The following is a 17,956-nucleotide window of genomic DNA, read 5'->3' as shown; positions in this document are numbered from 1 at the left end:
TTTGTAGTTTAAATTCATAATACCTACCAACAATTTATAATAAATCCATAAAAACCGATAAATGCATTTTTTTTTTGAAAATGAAAGCGGTTAATGGATTAGTCCAATAGAATGTTTTTTAATCAAATTAATCGAGCGTCTAGTCAAAATGTATACTTTTCTGAATTTTATTAGGTACATACATTTTTGAAAATAAAATGCATCACTGCACTTTCTCTGCACGAGATACAGACTTGTCGCCGTAAAAAAAAATAGTACACTCATCGAGACCTTTCATTTGATGTATTTCTCAATGTGTTACACCAATGGACCAAAATTCCCAGTCTCCTTTGATTGATTGATTTATTGATTGAAATAACTTGATTTAAAAATTAGAATTAAGTGTAAAATTCTGGATTTTGAAAAAGGTATTATTCATAACTGTAACCGTCGTTTTTAATTTTTTTTATTGTGAGTAATTTTTTATTTTTTTAGAAAATAGCCCCTCCCTCCTAAACGGGGGGAGATAGAAATAAAAAAAATACTTGTATTTGACTATATCTATGGACGGAGAGAGAAAAATACTGTTGCAAGAACTGCATTCAATCGAAAACCATAAGGATTTAGGATGAACATGAACAAGTTACCAAATTCGAAGAGCCCTTAAGTTGGTCTATCAGACTATTTCGTTTGAACCACTACTTTTGGGACACCATGTACTATTTACTACATGTAAATCAGATAACTTCATTGAGGAATCATAATAAGGATTCGGGATGAACATGAACAAGTTACTAAATTCTGAGAGCCCTTAAGTTGGTCTATCGGCATATTTCGTTGGAACCATTACTTTTGGGACACCCTGTATGTAATTATGTCATTTGGCAATTTTCAGAAAAATGCTGAAAATTGGTAGCATTGTTGATGGTTGATGCTTATGAACAAGAAATTTAAAAGGAATGCATCCTTCGCTTACATTAATTATAAATACGAAAAAAACTTACCTTCGCACATGCAGCGTCTGGGCAAATTATATGATGATACGTGATATTAATATAATCTGTGTTCGAACAAATTGTCAATGATCTTTCATCTAGCTTGTTCAAATCATTTCCGTGTTTTTTTATAACTTTGTCCAACAGCTTAGGATCCTGAAACAAATTGGAATATACCACATTTCATTGTAGATTGCTGTCGTTATTTAACACACATTTGTTATTTAAAACAAACGTTTTACTAATGTACTCACAAGCAAATAAAAAATTTTAAAAGCAAATTTTTAGATAAACATATGGGTATATATACTACACACTATACATATGTAAAGAAGCAAAGAATTTTATTTTTATTAAGTTTGACCAAATTAATTAAGTACCTATTTACCTTGCAAGCCAGAATCTGTAAATAGAAAAAAATTGTTTTATTCTTTAAATTGTTTTTTTTTTTTAACCTATCTTGTAACTTTAACATACATAAATATAATTGTCTTTCAGGCTGAAGTATAATTTTTTAAAAACTTTTTTAAGGAATTTCCTAGGCCGGTAAGGTGATTTTTTTCAAAAATGTTGGTAAGGATGAAATACATTGAAATTATTGGTCGTCTCCAGGAATATAAGTTTAAATTTTCAATAGACCATAAAATGGGGTTACTTCCACTTTTCAGAGTTGGTTTAGACAATAAATTATAAAAAAAAAATATAGGCGAATACCTAAATACTAGTATTTAGGTGGACTTAATTCTTTTGTATGTCTTATTGTTTTTAATATGATAACGCGTTACAAATCGATAAACTCTGGCTGCATCCACGAAAAACGTGACTCATTCTCCCGTTCTATCCATGTCTGTTACCAGTGGTATAGATTGCAATTTTTATCTTTGCTGTTTTTTCATTATTAACCCGAGTAAAAATAGCCGTTTGAAGGAAAATTTAGGCGCACCGACGCCGCACCACGTCCGCACCATTTCATTTTGAATAAAAAATTCGCCGCAACATGATATATAATTTTAGATTATTGAAAAAAAAAAAAACTACCGACGAGAAGGAGATTCGAAATCGAGTATCCAGAGCACTTTCAATGAGAAGTCCAACGCTTTAACCACTCGACCACCAAGTCATGTTTGTACGAACTGACAATTTAGAAATTTTAAAAATGGTGCGGACGTGGTGCAGCGGTGGTGCGACGGGTGCCGTCAATGACTGAAAATTAATTTGAAGATGATAAATTTGATGGAAATAAGATGCTGCAATCATCTGGCTGTGTCCAATTCAAATTTGGGAAGTTGAAATCGCCAAGAATCAAAAGTTCATCGTTTGGTTCCATTAAATTGTGAATAATTCGAATGAAATAGAATAAGAGAGACTATAACATGACAAAAGTCACGTAGGAGTAAAATAAATACAAAAATCGCTGGCCGAATATTCGGTATTCGGCCCATGAGTGTCGCCGAATATTCGGTATCCGTTTTTTGACCAAATCACTATTCGTGGCATCTCTACTAAAAATCGTCGTTTGTTCACCCTACGTTTAGGAGATATTCAAAACACATAATTGAAAGATACAAAATCACATAAAATCCCCAAAAATTACATTTGTTCAAATATTCAAGTTTCTGTCGTTTGTCCACCTCAAGTTCTATTCGCGTACATAAAATCTTGGATTGTAGACCCTACGTTTAGGAGATACCTATTTAAAAAACAAATTTTGTACTGAAAAATTTTAACACTAAATCTTATTCAAAATACTAAGCACTCTCATTACTAGATTAACTTAAACTATTTATATGAACCAAAAACACCCCAAAAATTATAGGAACAAACAAAAGTCGTGATTTTTTTTTGTGATTAGCAGTGAAAAATAATCGTATCATGATTATCATGTGAAAGATTAATTATTTTTCTTGTTCTACGATTTTGGTACTAAATATTTTACTTCAAATAGTGAAATAGAAAAATCATTTTTTGTTGGTGTTATTTTTTTCTTAAGGAAGTGGGAAATTTTTTTGATAAAATGAATATTATTTTTTGAAAAGCTATTCATTAAGCTTAAAGTTTCTATTTGTTTGACTCTTCTACATTTTTTTAAAATTCCACTATCAGTCATCAAACAAAAAACCATAATCTTGACTTTAAAAAAATGCAAGGATACATTTAAAATCTCAATTTACAAAAAATAAGCTTACATAAAAAAAAATGTTCTTACAGAAAAAATTTTAAATTCTCAAACCAATTTTTGGCTTTCATACCTTTTTTGGATACCTTCTTTTTGTTGAAAATTATTATTAATTTTTCTTTTAGAATTTTTTTTTAATGTAGACTTATAGGCTTCCAAAACGCTGTTTTCCGCAAAAAGTTTTCGAAAAGTGATCACACTTTAAGGGACTTTGAATTTTCAGCACAAAATTATTTTTTTGAATATCTCCTTAACGTAGGGTGGACAATTTTTGGTATACGAATAGAACTCGAGGTGGACAAACGACAGAAAAAAAAATATTATTTTTAGGGATTTTATGGGACTTTGAAGTTTTCAGTGCAATTTTTTTTTTTTTTAATATGTATCTCCTAAATGTAGGGTGGGCAGACGACGATTTTTGGTATACGAATAGAACTCGAGATGGACAAACGACAGAAACTTGAATTTTTGAAAAAAATAATTTTTGGGGATTTTACGGGACTCCGTAAAGACCTCGAGGTGGATAACCGACAGAAATTGAGTTTTTGAAAAAAAAGAAATTTTGGGGATTTTACGGGACCTTGAATTTTTCAGTAAAAATTGGTTTTGTGAATATCTCCTAAACGTAGGGTGGACAAACGAATTTTGGTATGCGAATAGAACAAGAGGTGGATAAACAACACAATTTTGAATTTTTGAAAAAATGTAATTTTTGGGGATTTTTAATTTTTCCGATATTTAGTGGACAACCGACAAAAATTTGAGTTATTGAAAAAAAGTAATCTTGGGGATTTTAAGGACTTTGAATTTTTCAGTAAAAATTGGTTTTTTTAATATCTCCTAAACGTAGGGTGGACAAACAAATTTTGGTATGCGAATAGAACTTGAAACGTCAGAATTTTGTATTTTTGAAAAAATTTAATTTGTGGTGATTTTATGGGACTTTGAATTTTTCAGTACAAAATTCGGTTTTTTATTTTTCTCCTAAACGTAGGGTGGACATGGACAAACGACGCACGATACGTAAAGAACTCGAGGTGGACAAACGACAGAAATTAGAATTTTTGAAAAAATATAATTTTTGGGCATTTAAGAGATTTTCAATGTTTAATTACAAAAGTTTTTTTATCTCCTAAACGTAGCACAGTGTAAGAATTCACTCATCTAGCGGAATTTAATTGAAAAAAATGAGTAGCAGAAATTGATGCGAAAACAGGTTTTACTTGCAGCCTAAACCTTCTAATAAGCGAATAAGAAGAAACCTGAAAGCATGTAAAATAAATATAATTAGTCTTGAAATTGCAGTTGGTGATATTTTCAGTATCAATTGGCTTGTGAATGTAGTTTTGGTATTTTTATTCTTGTGAGTGCTGTGTATGTTTTTATAAAAACTTTTGATTTGTGTTATTAAATACGATATCAGTGAATTATTTATTTTTTTATTTTTATTTATTATTTCTTTATTCTCCCACTCCATTACATTATACAAAATTCAATAAATTACAAAGTAAATAAAATATTACATATAATTATATCTATAAGATGAATGAATGGGAATAGTTTGAGGCATTTGTTAAATTAATTCAAAATAGAGCTTAATCCCACTTAATAAATTGATAGTTACGTTCCTATATGTTTTTTAGTGTTGGGTGAGTATAAAAAAGAAAATTACATTTCAAATTTGTTTTTAAATTAATTCAAAAGATACAAAAACAATATAATCAATCAAATTTACAATTAAATTAAACTACCCAACTAACAATTTTACTTCCACGAGGTTAGGATCTTTAATTTCTTGCAGCTATTATCTCTACAGGGCTTGTATTTAGTTTGTGAATCGAAAATTCAAACTTCCGAGGCTTAACTTTCGTTAACCGCTTCCTAGAAACCTAGTGCAAGTGGAATTTTAAAAATTTCTACAAGCATTAATGTAAACATTTCGTTTAAATTTCAATATGGCCACATGAAATTCCATTCTAGAAGCACAAGAAATAAAAGCCAATAACTGACTTCTTTTAAATGGCTTTGCAAAAGAAATTGTATTAGAACTACTTACAAAATCTTTATGAATGCTTTGTATTTTTTTTATCCAATTCGAAAATTATTAGACTCAAAAATGACTTAGGTAGGTATTTTTTAAGTATGGTAGAAGTACCTACAACTTATACAATTGAATTAAATGCATTTTTTATTATTATAGTTCTATATTACCAAAATTATGTCAATAGTATTAGTACAGGAAAGTTAGTAAAAAAACAGGCATATTGTGGAACGAAATATAGGACGGCTGAATTTTTCAAATCTGAAAGAGGGGTATTAGAAAAGCTTAAGTCCTGGTTTTCGGGACGCCACCCCCCTGGCGAAATCCGCCATTTTGGAAAACACGAATCGCTCTATATCTTCAAAACTATTTGTCCTAGAGAAATGGTTATCAGAAAAAAGTTCTTGGAAATTTAATTATCTTTCTCTTTGTAATACATTATTATTCTGAGCGGGCAATAGTTTTGAGGTTATGTTGTTTTAATTTATTTTTTTTCGGTTTTTTTAAGATTTAAACATTCCCGGTAATAGTAATATAATTTTTTTAAACAGTTAAAGTTATAGACCATCAAATTTCCAATTTTTTTTATTTATTATTTATTTTATTTTTGAAAGTCATGCGATGTATGAGTCGAAAGTTATTGATCATAAAACTATAGTCTAAGTACAGGAAAGTTAGTAAATAAAAAACGAAATTTTGTGAAACGAAATATAGGGAGGCTTATTTTTAAAAATCCGAAATAAAGTTTAGAAAAAAGCTTAAGTCCTGGTTCTCGCCACGCCAATCCCATGGTGAAATTCGCCATTTTGAAAAACGCGAATTGGTCTATATCTACTAAACTATTGGTTTGGCCGAATAAGTTACTTAACCAAAGTTGTAGGTAATATAAATATCTTTTCTTGTGCATTCACTGTTTTTCAACGAAGACAACACTTTTGAGGTTATGTTGTTTTATTTCTTCGGTTTTTTTAATTTTTCTCAGCATCTATGATAGAAACATAATTTTTTAGCATGAATAAAGTTGTAGAACATCAAATTTATATTAATTTGGTATAATTTTGAAGATTATATTTTTAAACCAAAGATACGGAATTTTAAGAGCAATCCCTTTCAATATTTTCAAAAAATATACTAATATGTTTTTGCATAAGATATGAAAAAAAGGCTAAATCTTTTATGTAACGTAAAAACAAGAAACAAATGATATGAGAGGGAGTTATTAAGGTGGGTAACGGTAAACTTAGAATATTGTGGTACACATATTTTGCTTTAAGTCAAAATCCAACTTTTATGATGCTAAACATTATGTTTCCATCATAGAGACTGAGAAAAATTAAAAACCGAAAAAATAAAAAATAAAACAACATAACCTCAAAAGTGTTGTCCTCGCTGAAAAACAGTGCATGTACAAGAAAAGATATTTATATTGCCTGCAACTTTGGTTGTGTAACTTATTCGGTCAAGTCAATAGTATAGCAGATATAGACCAATTCAAGTTTTCAAAATGGTGGATTTCGCCTGGTGGTTGGCGTCCCGAGAACCAGAACTTAAGCTTTTCTAATACCCTTCTTTCAGATTTGAAAAAATCAGCCTCCCTATATTTCGTTCCACAAAATGCCTGTTTTTTTACTAACTTTCCTGTACTTAGACTATAGTTTTATGATCAATAACTTTCGACTCATACATCGCATGACATTCAAAAATATATCAAATTATTGGAAATTTGATGGTCTATAACTTTAACTGTTTAAAAAATTATGTAACTAATACCGGGAATGTTTAAATCTTAAAAAAACCGAAAAAAAATAAATTAAAACAACATAACCTCAAAACTATTGCCCGCTCAGAATAATAATGTATTACAAAGAAAAAGATAATTAAATTTCCAAGAACTTTGGTCTAATAACCATTTCTCTAGGACAAATAGTTTTGAAGATATAGAGCGATTCGCGTTTTCCAAAATGGCGGATTTCGCCAGGGGGGTGGCGTCCCGAAAACCAGGACTTAAGCTTTTCTAATACCCCTCTTTCAGATTTGAAAAATTCAGCCGTCCTATATTTCGTTCCACGAAAAAGTCTATCTTTCCTGTACTATATATGAGTCGTGATATTCATAAAAAAAAAAAAACATTACGTTGAATTTCAAATAAACCGCATTAAACGGTTTTGCCTTTTTAAACAAATATTCCACAAAATAGATGTGTTACTGCATTCTAATATTTGAATTAAAAAATTGTTGAATCATTGTTTTTGATTGAAATTTGAAAATATCACAAAGTATGTTTTATATTTCTTTCAAATATAACGACTTACATAAATGTATGTTTTGTATCTCTGTATGAGAAAAAAAGAAGTTAAATTTCCGGCGCATGCGCGAAAAGCTTTTAGTTTTGTATGTTTGCCTTAGCGAAGTTAGGGGATATTTATTTATATTTGTAGAGGTCCTTTAAGTACAAGCAAAACATTGTAAAAAGCATTTAATTTTATAAGTTTGCCTAAGCGAACTAATTTTATTTCTAGAAGCCCTGTGAAAGTGAGTACAAGTAAAACTTGTAAGTAAACTGTCAGGCAAACTCATGAGAATAAGAAATATTTGGATAAGTGCAGTTATGGTGACCATTTTTGGTTTTTTTTTCATTGTTATAAAGAAATAAATGAAAAAGTAAATCTTTTCATATCGGTAATTGGTTTAAAATAGTGATATTAAAAATGGTTTACTGACCAATTTGGAGTTCATATTCAAGTAAGTAGAGAAGAAAGGAAAACAAGATTTTAATCTTCTCCACTTATTTAAATATAAAATAGTGATGGACATTTTAGATTTTTATCTAAGTTCAAAACAAAGTTAATTCTCTAATTTTTAAGAAAAAGCCAAAAGCCCAAAATTATTAAAGATTATTTTTCTGCTTCGGAAAAATTCGGGTTGACGGCATCCGGGTGAAACCTCTAAAGTCTAAAAAAAACGAATTTTTCAGATATTTTTTTCTGCTCCAGAAAAATTGTTCTTGAGTAAAAAGTTATTCTCTTTCATCTTCTAAATAATGATATGGTTTGACAATCAGAATTTAATATTATTAAGTCTTTATTGAATAATTTTTTTACAAGATAAAAAAAAAACAGAAAATAACCAAAAATAATAACTTTGAAAAAAAAAACACAAATGGTCACCATATTCTTTAAGATAGTGCAACTCATCAGGAAGTTAAGTCGAAGCCCTTAGGAAGCTCTGGTTTCAACTAGTCCAAATTTGAAACTCTTTCATTATATACCTGAGTAGCTCGATGGGTAAGGTACCGGACTATCAATCAGGATGTACAAGGTTCAAATCCAGCAAAATGCGTCAAGTAGTAAGAAGTTTTTTTCTCAATAAAATTGTGTTTGGAAATTTAATTTCAGAAGCAAAACTTGTGTGGATGGAAAACAAAGAAGAAAATGAAAAAATAAAATGTAATAGGTACACAAAAAAAAATAAAAATGAAAAAAAAAACATTTTTTTTTTCTTTATTCTATTTGGGATATACCTCGTTTATACTTTCACAATCCTTCGACAAGTCTGCTTAGAGCTTCTAAATAAAAATAAAAGCCTGCAACAATAATACACATTTTCAAATTTCAAATGTTGGTTGTTTCTATAAGGCATTAAAGACATGTTATGAGTCTCTCCAATCAACTTGCATATGACTCTTCTAAGGCCTATCAAGCTTCTCGGGTGGGCCAGATGGGCTTCTCTATGGTCGTATACAAGCAATATTTCTAAAATCGAAACAGCTTCGTTAGACCCTTGTAGAAGTAAAATTGTTAGTTGGGTATATAGCGCATCAAATTTTCAATTTCAGTGTGATCAATGCTCAAAAGCCTTCATTCAGAAAAATTAATAAAATTCTAACTATTCGAATATTTTCCGGGAAGGCATCAAACAATTTATGAGATACGATAGAAAAAACAGTGGATCCAATATTACTTCGAAGATTATATAAGTCAGATATGGGGCGTTGTAAGTAGCCACCTCTTATGAAAAAAATTTTTAGGACTTTAAAATAATATAAGTGTCTGATTGGTAGAACTTTCAGCCTTTTGAAAAGTTCCATAGTGTGTGCTAAACGAGATAATTTACAAATTTTTCTTATAACATATTTTTGTAAGATAGTCAATTGATGAATTTTATTAAAATATGCTCCGCCCCAGCAGCTAATCCCGTACTGCAAATTTTGAATGAAAAATGCCAAAATAGATATTTTACAAAACTTTTGAAGAGCAGCATTTCGAAAGACGGTAAAAACAGCGCAAAGTCGATAGAAGATACTGTTTCAAGCACATAATATGGTCACTCCAAGACAGACTTCGGTCAATTAAGACACCTAGATTAGATATTTATAGTTAGTTACTATATCAATTGTGAAACAATGTGCATTACAGTTAAAATCCTTATTGTATAATAAATAACATTCACAAGACAGCAAGCTTGCTCTGTGACAATTAGCCGCATGAAAAGTAATGTTGAACTCAGGGGATCCCGTTGTGTGAAAAGTGAAGCTCATAAGTTTTGTTTTTTGGCTAACTACCAACTTGTGTTTAGCAAACCAAAGCCGGAGTAAATGTACATCATTATTTATATTAGCAACTAATTCAAAAAGGTTAGTTGAAACATAAGCAAACGCTAGGTCATCCGCAAAAGCCTTGACCTTGCCAACAAAAGGAAGTTCAAAAACCGAGTTCACATAAATTAGGAACAAAATCGGTCCAAGCACAGATCCTTGTGGAACACTGAGACTCACGGTTTTGAAATTACTTAAACTGTTTCCAATTTTAACTTTTTGAACTCTGTTATTGAGGAACGAATAAAACCAAGGTAGAACGAAGCCACGAAAACCCACGCTATACAGTTTGTTCAATAGAATTTCATGATCAATCGTATCAAAGGCTTTGGTTATGTCCACGAATAGACCGGCACAACATTTTTTGTCATCAAGACCTTTGTAAATGTTTTCACAAAAATCGAGCAAAGCATCTTCAGTAGAACAGTTTTCTCTGAAACCAAATTGCTTTGTACTGAAATAATTTAGTTTAGTGAAATATTTCAAAATCCTGCTCTTCATAGCCTCTTCAAAATTTTTTGACAATTTAGACAATGAAGAGATCTGTCGATAATTGGTTTTATCTTTACGATTTCCTTTCTTGAAAACAGGAATGACATGAGCGTTTTTAAGTGACCCAGGAAAAGAGCTCTTCAAACACTTAAATTGAAGAGATATGCAAGAACATCAACCACATACAGACCAGAAAGTTGTTCGAATTTTTGAGAGAATTTATTATTTTCAAAACTTTAAGTCCTGTAATATTTGTATAAAAGAAACTATTAGACCGAGAGCCCACAGCAGATTTTGGGAGTTTTTGGATAACCGAAAATGAGTCATATGTATGTGTAGGTAATAGCGTCCTGATGAAGAATTCGAAAGTCTGGCAGGTTTATTTCACGGCATTCTATGGTTTATGGGGAGTTGAAAAATGCATTTTTTCCGATTTTTGTGTCGAGTATATAACCACTTTAATTCATATAGAGCCGATAGAGGGCGATACCTTGATTGCAAAAAGTTCGGTCCCAGACGTTTTATTCGCGGCATTACCCCCGCCAGACGTCCTTGAAGATTCGCGAAATGGCGATTTTCATACAAAAGTCAGAATATTATTTTTTGCAAGATATATAACCGTCTGGTGGTACCTATTAAAAAATCACAACGAACCCCTGATAGAAAATAAATTAGTGCCAGACGTTTTAACCACGGCATTACCCCCGCCAGACGTCCTTGAAAAGTCCCGAAATAACGACTTGTATGAAAATCGCCATTTCGCGACTCTTCAAGGACGTCTGGCGGGGGTAATGCCGTGGTTAAAACGTCTGGCTCTAATTTATTTTCTATCAAGGGTTAGTGGTGATTTTTTAATAGGTACCACCAGACGGTTATATATCTTGCAAAAAATAATATTCTGACTTTTGTATGAAAATCGCCATTTCGCGACTCTTCAAGGACGTCTGGCGGGGGTAATGCCGTGGTTAAAACGTCTGGCACTAATTTATTTTCTATCAGGGGTTCGTTGTGATTTTTTAATAGGTACCACCAGACGGTTATATATCTTGCAAAAAATAATATTCTGACTTTTGTATGAAAATCGCCATTTCGCGACTCTTAAAAGACGTCTGGCGGGGGTAATGCCGTTGTTAAAACGTCTGGCACTAATTTATTTTCTATCAGGGGTTCGTTGTGATTTTTTAATAGGTACCACCAGACGGTTATATATCTTGCAAAAAATAATATTCTGACTTTTGTATGAAAATCGCCATTTCGCGAATCTTCAAGGACGTCTGGCGGGGGTAATGCCGTGGTTAAAACGTCTGGCACTAATTTATTTTCTATCAGGGGTTCGTTGTGATTTTTGTATAGGTACCACCAGACCGTTATATATCTTGCAAAAAATAATATTCTGACTTTTGTATGAAAATCGCTATTTCAGGACTCTTAAGGACGTCTGGTGGGGGTAATGCCGTGGTTAAAACGTCTGGCACTAATTTATTTTCTATCAAGGGTTAGTGGTGATTTTTTAATAGGTACCACCAGACGGTTATATATCTTGCAAAAAATAATATTCTGACTTTTGTATGAAAATCGCCATTTCGCGACTCTTCAAGGACGTCTGGCGGGGGTAATGCCGTGGTTAAAACGTCTGGCACTAATTTATTTTCTATCAGGGGTTCGTTGTGATTTTTTAATAGGTACCACCAGACGGTTATATATCTTGCAAAAAATAATATTCTGACTTTTGTATGAAAATCGCCATTTCGCGACTCTTCAAGGACGTCTGGCGGGGGTAATGCCGCGAATAAAACGTCTGGGACCGAACTTTTTGCAATCAAGGTATCGCCCTCTATCGGCTCTATATGAATTAAAGTGGTTATATACTCGACACAAAAATCGGAAAAAATGCATTTTTCAACTCCCCATAAACCATAGAATGCCGTGAAATAAACCTGCCAGACTTTCGAATTCTTCATCAGGACGCTATTACCTACACATACATATGACTCATTTTCGGTTATACAAAAACTCCCAAAATCTGCTCTGGGCTCTTAGACTATATTTCTATTATAATTAAGCTCAGGAATAGTTACTGATTCTGAACAAATGTCACAAGACAACGAAAAATCACAAGGAAATGACATATGTGCAATAGATGTAAAATAGTTGTTAAAAATGTTTGCAACTGCAATCGGATCAATATCAATTGTATCATTACGGTATTTAAACTTGCGATCAATAATAATTGTATTAACAGCTTCCCATTCTTTTCTAAGGTTACCGTGTGAATTCTCAATTTTGTTAATAAAAAAGTTATCCTTGCATAACATAATGTCTTTTTTTATTTTTTTGCATATTTGAGTGTAGTTGCAGTCAAAAACTGTCTATTATGTACTTTAGTTGATGCTTTTGATCTCTCTGACGTCGAAATGCTATGTATTAAAATCAAAATGGAAATTGGTTACCTTTATATTATCTCTGTATATATACCACCCACGATCTACAAGCTGTATCTACGAGAACTGCGTAAATTTAATTAAAAACATTCATGACCAAATGGAACCAAATGAAGAGCTTCTAATCGTAGGCGATTTCAATCTTCCGAACCTGAACTGGATAAGATCAACAGATTTCAATAGCTTTTCGCCTATTAACCCAACTTGTACTAACGAGTTCTTAATCATTGATGGTCTAGCTTCTTGTGGTCTTATTCAATTTAATGGCGTTGCTAACCGCTTTAACAAATTACTAGACTTAATATTTTTCTCGGACACCATAAATGGTGACGTAGCTGTAACTCCAGCCGATGTTATACTATTAGAAGAAGACCGTCACCTTAAATATATTACTGAATATACACATATGCAATATTCCCATCAGTTTAATAATCTTGAATTCAATTTTAAAAAATGTAATTTTAACGAACTTATTAATTTGCTGTGTAATGTTGACTGGAATCAAATGCTCTCAAATCGTAATATTGATCATATGTGTTTTGAATTTTATAGTTTTTTTTTTTACTTGTTTTTACGAAACTACACCATTACGAAAGTCTTGCTATAATTCTAAAATTCCACCATGGTTTGACACTAATTTGAAAAACTTGAAAAATAAAAGAAATAAGGCTTGGCTAAAGTTTAGTAAAACCTGAGCGGATGTTGATCTCAGAATTTACTCCGAACTTAAATGTATGTTTGCTGACTACTTCAACACCCTTTATTTTATTCAGACTATATTTGTAAAATTGAAGAAGCGTTAAAACAGAGCCCAAAAAACTTTTGGAACTTCGTGAAAAGTAAAAGAAATTCTTGTCATATAACAACACATCAAGTCATGACTCAAAATTGATTTCGAACATGTTTGCTAGTTTCTTCAAAGATGCTTTTGATGTTCCTTCTTCTCAAACTACCTCTCCATTCTTTCCAGCCCAAAATTTTCCACACCTTAGCTCACTTAATTTTACCATATGTGAAGAATTAATTGTTCGAAATGTCTCAGAACTTGACGACTGTTTTAGCCCTGCCCCTGATGGTGTACCATCATGTGTGTTAAAAAAATGCGTATCGTATTTATCCTATCCCGTTTATGTTTTATTCTGAGGTGCTCAATCTTTCCAGTACTATGGAAAAATGCTTTTATAAGTCCAATTCACAAAAAAGGGTCAAAGAACGAAATCACGAATTACAGACCCATTGCCAAACTTTCTGTTATTCCTAAACTATTTGAGTCCATTATCTTTAGCATGTTATCCTTTAACTGCAAGTCAATTATTTGCGACAATCAACATGGCTTCGTCCAAAATAAGTCAACAATTACTAATCTGCTCCATTTTACTTCTTTTTGCCTTGATTCATTTGAAAACCGGAAGCAAATAGACTGTGTGTTCACAGACTTTAGTAAACCCTTCGACAAATTGTGTCACAAGACTTTAGTCCACAAACTAAAGGCCTTAGGATTTAATGGCAAATTTTTACTGTGGATTTCGTCATATTTAAAGAATAGAAGTTATACTGTTACTTTCAGAAATGAGCAATCGGACCAATTTCATGTCAGCTCTGGTGTTCCACAAGGTAGCTATTTAGGTCCCCTTTTATTTATTTTGTACATAAAATACATAACATCCATTATAAAAAACTCGTCTGTTTTAATTTACGCTGATGACATAAAAATTTTCAAAAATATAAACTCAATTAATGACTGCGTAATATGGGCTCCTTACTATTCTGTTCATATAAATAGACTCGAAGGTGTACAGAGGATGTTTTTGCGTTTTTGCCTTCGTTTTCTTCCATGTCCCAAAGATCCATACACCCACCCTATTCTCACAGACTCTTACTTATAAATCTCCCTTCACTTTTACAACATAAAAAATATATTCAGCTTTGTTTTATTGTCAAATTAATAAATGGTTCAATAATATGTCCATCAACTCTGTGTGGTCTAAATTTCAGCTATATTCAAACTAGCATAAGAAGACAATTGCCTTTATGTCCGATTTTCAGCAGAAAAAACTATGGTGTGAATAGCCCATTAAATCAATTGATTTCAGTCTTCAATAAATATTACTTTTTGATCTCATCTGTAGACGACAATGTCAAAAGCAAAACATTTAAAGAAAACTTTTTTAACATATCATAGTTATTATTTATATTTTAGTTAAAATTTCATTATTAAAATTGTATGTACATAAATAGTTTTAAGTTCTAACGTTAGGCAATTAACGGATTAAATAAATAATTAAAACACTCAAGCGGAGACCTATCAGGTTTGTAGAGCTAGTCGCACTGATTACGAAACGGTATTTGAAAATCCCCTAGCACCCCCAAAATCTGGAGTTACGGGCATCACCAATTGAAAAAATTCTAGCTTCGACAATTTTTTACCCAGTTTCTGATAGAAGATAAATATACCTTTTCAACAATGTATAAAACATGTAACTCGGTTAAACCACTTAGAATTTATAAGCTGTCAAAGTTCAAAAATTCCATTTTTTTCGTCATTTGCCCAACTTCGGCATCAATTTAAAGTATATGTTTTCAAAACAACATGCTATTTAAAAAATATATTCTAAAACTATATCTATTTCTCAATCAATCGAGGTATTTTTTATGAAAATCACTTCAAAATTGGCTTAGAAAAAAAAAATTTTTTCGATTTCAACCCAGATACAGAAATTCGAACTTTTAGGTATAGAACAAAAATGTTGTTTCGGCACGTAGTAGGATAACTTGGGCGCCAGGATTTGATAACGGGTTTTTGTAGAGGAGCTCAATACAAACATTTTTTTCTTTGGAAGGGGGGTCTATCTCTTCCCGTTTAGGTGGAAGGGGCATTTTTCTAAAAAAAAAATATCAAAATAAAAAAAAATTATTAAAAAACAACAGCAACAACTACAGTACCACATTTCTTGCTCTTTTTTTTGACACTCTTTAAATTTTTGGAAAATTTGGAATCTACCGGTCACTTTATTTTTTAGCCATTTTTAATAGTACCTATATAATATAATTTTCATAGATTTTTTAGACATTCAAAGCAAAGTCTTAGTATAATGGTAAAACAAATTAAAAAAAAAAAAATAAAAACATTAGGAAACATTAAAAAAATGTTTTTTTTTTCCCCAATATTTCTAAAATAGGATACCTTTAATACATAACAAAACATTTCAAATCATTACCGTGCCTAAATTCCATAGGCTCATAAAGTTGAAAACAAAATATCTACAAACGAAAATTCTCCGAGTTTCTTAAATAAAATGGTAAAACAAAAATTCAGGGCAAATAAAGCTTTGGTCTGCCAAAATGATACTAGTTTTGCTGATTTTCTTATTTCTATCTACTTCGATTTTTTTCTCTCCTAAACAGTGTTGCCAGGACCGGCTATTTATAGCCAAACCGGCTCCTTCAAGTTTTCTCCGGCTCCTTCAAATTCTGATTTCCGATTTATCAAAATTTGGCTCCTTAAGTTTTCAATTTGGCGATATTTGGCTCCTTCAAAATTAAAAACTTTTATAATAAAAGAACTTGATTATTATGATCACGCCTTAAAAGTCTTCGAAGTAGAACTAAATTTCTTCAAAGTAGAATCTGACGTCTTGCTGAAAAGCGCAATTGTGAATGTACCTACTTCCATTTTCATTCATATATGAGGCGTTCAGAATAAAGGGTCAAGTCCACTTCTCTTTAGGTTGGATGTTTTAAGGTCTTAAAAATTAAGGGTTTCGTTTTATGTCAAATAAAATAAAAGAAAGACATTTTGGAGATATAGAGCTATCGATCTGTGAAACATTTATTTCAAAAGTTCCTTTAGTTTCTGAGAAAAAGCTTCTCAAAGTTCAGAATAATTCACAAATTTCAAATGGACTTGACCCATATTATTCTGAGCGCCTTATACTTTGTTTCCACTTTTCCACAATGTATATTTGTTTTGTTATTTATTACTAAAATAAAAATTAAAGAATCTAATTTGAAGTCTGATAAATTTAATACAGAGTATTAATTCTTTTTTTATTTTTTGTTTATGTTATTATATATCTAAGTTAATTTGAAGTTGGAAAAAAAATTATGAAAAAAATAAAAGAAAAATGGTACAAAATACATTACTATGAGTTTTTTTGAACAATTTTCGAAATTGGCTATTTTTGGCTCCAAGACATCTAAAATTCGGCTCCATGTCTATAATATTCTCTGGCAACACTGCTCCTAAAAGCCCCGCAGCAGCTCCAGGTGACATCAATTTTAGTTTTCAACCAAATAGTATTATATAAATTTGGCACGACCCCTCGCCTACTTCCAGTGGCGACAAAATAAATAGCACATGTACGCTAAAATTTCTAAAATGAAAGTTGTTCGCACTTTTTTAACTTAAAAGAGCTGTTTTATTAATGAGGAAGTAAGAACACAGATATATTTGATTTATTAAAAAAGAAATTAAGTTCATTGAATTCTTTAACAAAAAATAACAACAAAATCATTAATACAGCTCAAGTTTTTTAGGACAAAATAAATAGCACACTTCCTAAAAACAAAAACAAATTAACAAAAATTTTAACACAGTTAAAAGAAAATAACTAGTATTTGGTTGGGTAACCCTTATTATTTATCACAGCATAAAACCAGCGGTTAATAGACGTAAAAAGACTCCGAAATCGTTCAAAAGGTACTGAGTACCAAAGTTTGTCCAAATTTGAGGTATCAGACCTATTAATCGCTTTTCCCACGTCACTCTACAAGTCCTCAATAGGATTCAGATCTGGGAACTGGCTTGGCAATTCCATAACACCGATTTTTTGGACGGATAGCAATTGTTTCACAGACTTAGTCTTATTAGTAGGAGATCCCGCCATAGGACGACCTACCCTCATCCATATACCAGTTAAGAGTTATATTTTCCGAAAGGTAGTGTCTAAGGAAATAAGTTGCACATGGGTTTCCTAGCGATATGCTGTCAAGGCATAGGGTTGTCAGGTCTTAAAGTTTATTTTTCCGTATTTTTGAATACGCGACACTGCTTATATGGCAAGCCAGAGGGTTATAAAAAAAAAATATTATGTCATAGGACAATGAACCTATTTCCCGTTGCATCAGAGAGGCTAATACTATATGCTCAAGAGTAGATTTTTTTATGATTTGTACAAGAGATACTTTTAAATCAATTGTGATATCTCTTATTTAATGTTATTTATATTTTTTACCTGT

General features: G+C 31.4%; 1 protein-coding gene across 1 annotated transcript in view; it reads right to left on the bottom strand.

Annotated features, from left to right (window-relative positions):
* Window positions 1-17,956, bottom strand: part of LOC129919157 (1-phosphatidylinositol 4,5-bisphosphate phosphodiesterase) — a 360,368-nt gene that overhangs the window by 267,508 nt on the left and 74,904 nt on the right. The window contains exons 4-5 of the mRNA XM_056000005.1: window positions 1,363-1,377; window positions 984-1,130 (exon numbers count right to left, since the gene is read on the bottom strand). Coding sequence (XP_055855980.1) covers window positions 984-1,130; window positions 1,363-1,377 — 162 coding nt within the window. The remainder of the gene's footprint in view (window positions 1-983; window positions 1,131-1,362; window positions 1,378-17,956) is intronic.

Source organism: Episyrphus balteatus, chromosome 4 (assembly GCF_945859705.1).
Source record: "Episyrphus balteatus chromosome 4, idEpiBalt1.1, whole genome shotgun sequence".
NCBI classification, from domain to species: Eukaryota; Metazoa; Arthropoda; class Insecta; order Diptera; family Syrphidae; genus Episyrphus; species Episyrphus balteatus.
Note: the sequence above shows the minus strand (reverse complement) of the source record. Positions and strands in the feature narration are given on the sequence as shown.